The 6,489-nt window shown below is 43.8% G+C and overlaps 1 protein-coding gene across 1 annotated transcript in view; it reads left to right on the top strand.

Annotated features, from left to right (window-relative positions):
• The first annotated feature begins 1,211 nt into the window (after window positions 1-1,211).
• Window positions 1,212-6,489, top strand: part of il17rd (interleukin 17 receptor D) — a 21,234-nt gene continuing 15,956 nt past the window's right edge. The window contains 1 exon segment of the mRNA XM_068722270.1: window positions 1,212-1,331. Coding sequence (XP_068578371.1) covers window positions 1,212-1,331 — 120 coding nt within the window.

The raw sequence follows: 6,489 nt of genomic DNA, 5'->3' as shown, positions 1-6,489 counted from the left end.
AATAATAATGAAATCATGAAATAGCTGTAACTTTGTGATTGTGTCTAGGCCAGCAGAGGAGGCCTTGCTGCTGTGGCTGCATCCCGTTATATTCTGTTCTTGACTGTCGGTGTCGTTGTTTAAGGAGCGCTTGGCATCATGTCGGCCATCGGTAAAGGTGCAGACCGAAGTTCTTGTTCTGAGGTGGAAATGAACTCGTGATCACGTCTCTGTGCAGCAAAGAGGAGCACAGATGAAGAAGAGTTACTTACTTTAGCCACCAGAGGGTGTGTGGTGGCGTCAGTCGTACACGACTTGAATAATAACACAGCGAAAGAAGAAAATCATAACGCAGTGTGTCTTTGTGTTATTTATTTTAGACCATAGACATGTTTATAGACACGCCATAATGACAACACGCGTCAAAATAAAAGTGTGTTCACTTCTGATATGTTTGTCTGGTTTTATTATCGGTTTAGGATGTGTAAATGAGTAAAACAGTACAATATTTCACTATGAAATGCAGTAAAGAACAAGTATTAAGTTCATTATTATATATATATATATATATATATATATTATATATTCAAGTTCAAATGACCTAGTCAAAAGTACCTTTTATTTAAGAAAAAGTAGCAATACCACAGTGTAAAAATACTCTGTTACAAGTTAAAGTCATGCATTCACACTGTCTAGAATAAAAGTACAGCCTCATTAGCATCGAAATATATATTTAAAGTACAAAAAGTAAAAGTACTCATTATGCAGATTAATAACAAATGTGTATCATATTATTGTGTTATATACATATTATATTACTTTATACACTGATGGGAAGCTTAACGTATACTAATACATCACAATCTACAAGCTACAGCAGCATGTATGGTACAGGTAAAGCAATACAAATAACTTAAATAATAAATAATACAAACATGAAATGTAAAAATGCACATTACAGTGTAATAGAATAATATTACATGAACTAACTAAACAATAGTGCAACGATTTAACCAAACAACACCAACAACAGCAGTGTAACGGTGTTATAGCTAACTCTCAAAAAGTACTTTTGAACACACCTGGTCCTCACAAAGATAGATAACACACAAACACACGCGCGCGTACACACACCTACCCACCCACCCACAGACACACGCGCGCGCCTCCTCCTCTCTCCTCTCTTCTCCCCGGTAGTCTCGCTCACTAGTCTCTCCAGACTTGAGGGAGGAATGGCGGCTCCTCGGAGTTTCTTCATCACTCTCTCCGGTCTGTTCCTGGTGTTTTATTCCTCTCGTGGATCTACGACCTCCGGCAACAAGAGGGCGAACCAGGAGCGATGCGGGTACAAGGTAAGCCGCAGAAGTGCACTTTTTACCGTGTTGTTTTTAACGACATGTACGCTTGCTGGTGCGTCGTCTCCCAAAAAAAGTGTCAAAAAAAAAGAGAGAAAAAGTTCAGTTTTTGGAGATGTTCCCGTCTGTTTACCTAAACGTGTAAGTGACGTTTGAATATATGATTTCGTTCAAACAGTCTTAAGTCCTGCAGTGTTTCGTTAAACTCAGTCACGCGACGGTACCTTTCTCACCTGTAGCTCCGGGGTTCGGCCCATTTTTTTTTTTTTTTTTTTTTTTTACGCACCAAACTCCAATTTAGAAAGCGCCGATTTAAAGATCACTCGCTCTACTGTACGTCCCCCGATGCCAGGAAACGGACTTAAAGCCTTTCTCTGAATGAGTCTGGTTGTCCTGCGAAATTCGGCATACATGTAGTCCACCGTAGAGGACTTCAATCCATTAAAAAGACAACATTTTATAACCTTATTATCTCCCAAAAAAGAAATAGACTTTACGAAAATACGTCTGATATTGATGGTTAGTACTGGATCTATATGCTGCATTTAAAGGTGACTCTCAAACCTCATGTTGATGTGTTTTATTGTCTTTGGAAACATTTTGAGGTTTAAAGTGTAATAAGAGAAGGACAGTCAGACTAGTCTCCTACCTGTGCAGAGGTAGACCTGCTCCTCTCTGCTTTACACCAAACTCCCTTTGAATTGTTGTCTTTTTTTTCTGCATGCATTTGGTTACATGTTGCATATAAGAGCGCATACCTGTGATAAAACAGCCAAAGAGGATGGCACAGAGAGACAGGAGAGACAGTGGTTGAAGAAGGACATGGGACTACTTGGTGCTGAATCACAATCAGATGGATCAAACACACACACACACACACACACACACACACACACACACACACACACACACACACACACACACACAGAGCTTCCACTTCTTTCCTCTTTGAGTTCTGTGGTTTTGGGGGAATCACAGGTGGTGAAGCTGATTTCCTGCCTTTTTGTGTTTGTTCTGTTAAAAACATTTGATGTGGAAAAACCTCCACCCAGCTGCTCTGCTCCTGGTGCTCCACTGTCACGTGCTCTTTGGAAACAAATTGAGCCTAAATGGAAGAAAATTATTATTATTGATTATTTATTTATTCTTTTTTTTACTATCATTTGGGTGATTGATAGGGACGGTCCATTTTATCATTGATTTATGTTAATGTCAGCATATTTTTTGCCCAATTGAATTAATACCTTTTATATACTTAAAGTTGACACACACCTATTCATTTTTTTTTTTTTTTAAAGTGAGTGAGGAAAGTATGTGTGTGTGTGTGTGTGTGTGTGTGTGTGTGTGTGAGTGTGAGTGCTCTACAGGTTTTAATTTACCTGCGTTGAAAGACGACTCCTACCTGCCTTTGATGCCGTGTGTGTGTGTGTGTGTGTGTGTGTGTGTGTGTGTGTGTGTGTGTGTGGGTGTGTGTGTGTGTGTGTGGGTGGGTGGGTGGGTGGGTGTGTGTGTGTGTGTGTGTGTGTGTGGGTGTGTGTGTGTGTGTGTATTATCCTGGTTTCCTCTCTCTGGCTTTGAAGTGTTTTCTACAGGAAGCTTCATACTGTTTACTCTGCTGAAACATTCCTTCCTACAACCCCCAAACACACACACACACACACACACACCCACACACAACACACAACACACACACACACCCACACACACTCTGTCTCTCTCCACCACCACCCTCCCCCCTCCCTCTCGTGCTTCCCCTCTCTTTTCAGAAACACACACACACACATCAAAGGCTGCTGGATGGGGGTGTGAGGACCTGCTATTCTACAGGTGTGAGGTTATTAGAGCCGTGTGTGTGTGTGTGTGTGTGTGTGTGTGTGTGTGTGTGTGTGTCAGAGACCCATAAAAGCTCTGCTAGTTTTACACGTCGGCTTCAAGTTTCAGAAAGGGCCCTGAACACGTTTCAGAGCAGATGACTTTATCTGTTTCCTCTAATTGATTATTCATCTTTTCTTTCCTTTTTTTTGAGCACTAAGGAAGCGGTGAAAACAAACAAAAGTATCCAGTAGCTCACGGCACAGACTGCAGGAGAGGGAACGAAATGAACAAATAGAACCTCTAGGTGTTCAAATCCATCCTGCTACTTCAGAAATGTGTGACTTTAACGTAACGAGACGTAGAAAAAGGTCTTTTAAACGTTCGCAAGGAAACGAACGAGCAACTTTCAGCTGGAATTAAAAAAAGCTGAAGCTCAACGCAAACGAAGCGACGTCACCCGGCAACGGCCAATCAGACGCGTCCTCTCGCACACCTCTGGCTCTACAGACTCGTGAAATCCTTCCTCGTGATATTCTGAATGTCGTCTTGTCATTTGCTCTTTGTCCTGCACATGTTCCTTTTTTTTTTTTTTTTTTTTTTTTTGGGGTGTGTTTGAAAACCAGAATTTAAATCCCTGAACCTGAACGTTTCATAAATCAGGTTCCCGCAGACGGCCCGGAACGAGAGATGATTTAAACGCTCTGCGGTCGGAAAACACATCTGCTGAAGACATCACATCTGTCTCGGCGGAGGAAGACGTTCCTCTCTTTCCCCCCTGGATTCCTCATCTCCTCCTTCCTCTCTCGCCCTCCCATCATTATTTCTTTTCTCTTTTTTTTTGTTTTTTCCGAGCTGTAACCACGTCATCGTCCCGTCGTCCTCCGGGGGCGTCGGTGTGTTTCTGGCATCGGTACGAAAGCGTCGCGGCGGCCGTCCGATGTGAAACACGTGTGCTTTTCACGGTTCTTCTGGCGAGCGACTCGGCCAGCGAAGCGAAGGATTGATGCTGGAAGTTCACCTCCTACATGAAAACATCTCTCCTACGTTAAAGACGCTTTGAGGCTCAAGGAAACGCTTTTAACTCTCTTTGACTTTCACCAGCGAAAGAGTTCAGCTACCGTCTGTGTGAGAGGACAGATGTTTGGAGTCTTTATCTCCACATTTGTTGCTTCACTTGTGAAGTTCAGACTCGTGAATCTGAGCTTCTGTTGATCATTAGATTGCTGCTTTATTTCTAAAAAAACCACCGTTGTACTAAAACTACTACGGCCACCGTAGAGACTTCATCTCGTCCACCTTTCTTCTTCTCTTCTCTGTTAAATGTAAATATCAGCGGCTGACCGCGGACGTCACTTTGGGGGCGTCTCTTGAGAGGAGGGCTGTGTGTGTTTTGAGGCCCGGCTGGTGGCTTGTGGGTCCGCGGTCACATGACCACATTCTCCGCTTTCTTTGTTTCTCGCTCACGCCGCTGCTGGGGGCCGATGTCGGTTTGTGCCCGTTCACAAAAGTAACGAGACAAAACTGTCACAGCAGGAGAGGAGCAGCTCCTCCTGGAGGAGGAGGAGGAGGAGGAGGAGGAGGAGGAGGAGAGGGTGGGGGTGGGGGGGTCATTGAGGAGCAGTCATGCAGGAGGAGGAAGCTGCAGGTTTTGTTCCTGTGGTGGGAAATCTCTGGTTGGCTGCCCCCGAACACACACACACACACACACACACACACACACACACACACACACACACACACACACACACACACACACACACACACAGAGAGAGTTTGCATTGTTGCACCTCACTTTTGTTTCCAGCTTTTTCCTCCTGGACTTGTTCCTCTGCTGGAGCTGCAGAGATCAGCTGTGAATGTTATTTATTATTTAATTCAGCAGCAGATTAATCAACAGCGAAATATATTCAGAGAAACTAACTAGCCGTGTGTGTGTGTGTGTGTGTGTGTGTGTGTGTGTGTGTGTGTGTGTGTGTGTGTGTCTGACAGGAAGACATTAAGAGTTTTGTTTTTGCCTTGAGGCCTTTGCATGAACAAGACCCTCATCAACTTCACACACACACACACACACACACACACACACACACACATGCTCAGTGTGTGTGTGTGTTGGCTTCTATAAGATATCATTTGTCCATTTAACACAAGAAAAGCAGCTAAAATGTGACTAGACAGCGTTCTCACTGGGCCTCTGTTTGTATTTTAACGCCTCTAGTCCACAGTGCGCTCAGTTGTTCACATGAAAAGTGACATGAATAGTTGTGTGACGAATGAAAAATGAATCTATAGACGGACACTGATTACATGAGTGAAGTGAAGTGAAGTGAAGTGAAGTGAACACTACAGATACAAAAACAAAGTAACAAAGCTCAATACTCTGCTCTAAACAGAGCCGCTCTAGCTGTTTGTAGCTCGCCTCACGAGCAGCTTGTTGATTAAAGGTCAGCGTGTGTGTGTGTGTGTGTGTGTGTGTGTGTGTGTGTGTGTGTGTGTGTGTGTGTGTGTGCGCACCGTGTCCTCTGTCCCACATCTGGAACTGGTCCGGTCGCCCCAAAACAAAATGAGGGAGAGGAGAAGTTTCTGCTACGTGAACCTTGAATGCTGTAATTGAAGGAGTTCCTGTTTAATCAGATTCCTCCATCTCTTCTTCCTCACTTCCTTCCTCCTCTGCAGGGTTGGTGATTACTCCTCCCATCATCCTTCACCCCCCCCCCCCCCCCCTATTCCGAATCCTCCCTTTTTTCTCTGCATCCTCTCTTCTTTCAGGTCTCCTTTCTTTTCTCCCTTCTGTGTCCTCTCCTTCCCTCCTTCCCTCTTTCCTTGCCTCCAGCAATGTGATTAATGTTGATGTGCAGCTAGAGGAGCCGGCAATTAGCTGCCTGATTACCACAAGAACCAAGTCAGTGTGTGTGTGTGTGTGTGTGTGTGTGTGTGTGTGTGTGTGTGTGTGTGTGTGTGTGGGGATTCCCGAGGGAACTTCTGCTTCCTTCAGGGTTCAGGTTTTCCTTGTGTTTCATAGATTTGTAGTTTACTTCAGTTCTTTGTAGTCATTTAAAAATTGTTACTAATTAATTATAATAAACGGCACTTTTCTTCTTCTCTCTTTCCTCTTTTCTTTCACTTCTTTTCCTCAGTAGTTTTCCTGATGTGACTCAGTCTGTTCAGGCCTCAGGGTGTGTGTGTGTGTGTGTGTGTGTGTGTGTGTGTGTGTGTGTGTGTGTGTGTGTGTGTGTGGAGGATAATAATCAGTCCTAGTCAGAAACACCTGGCGACAGGAAGGAAGAAAAGTGTCTTTCTCTGTCTGCCTGTTTGAAAAAATGTGTCAGTTGTAAAGAATGAA

The sequence above is a fragment of the Cebidichthys violaceus genome, unplaced genomic scaffold (assembly GCF_023349555.1).
Source record: "Cebidichthys violaceus isolate CVI_PGR_0920_01 unplaced genomic scaffold, fCebVio1.0.p SCAF_29, whole genome shotgun sequence".
NCBI classification, from domain to species: domain Eukaryota; kingdom Metazoa; phylum Chordata; class Actinopteri; order Perciformes; family Stichaeidae; genus Cebidichthys; species Cebidichthys violaceus.
The sequence above is the reverse complement of the archived record's forward strand: the minus strand, read 5'-3'. Positions and strand labels throughout refer to the sequence as shown.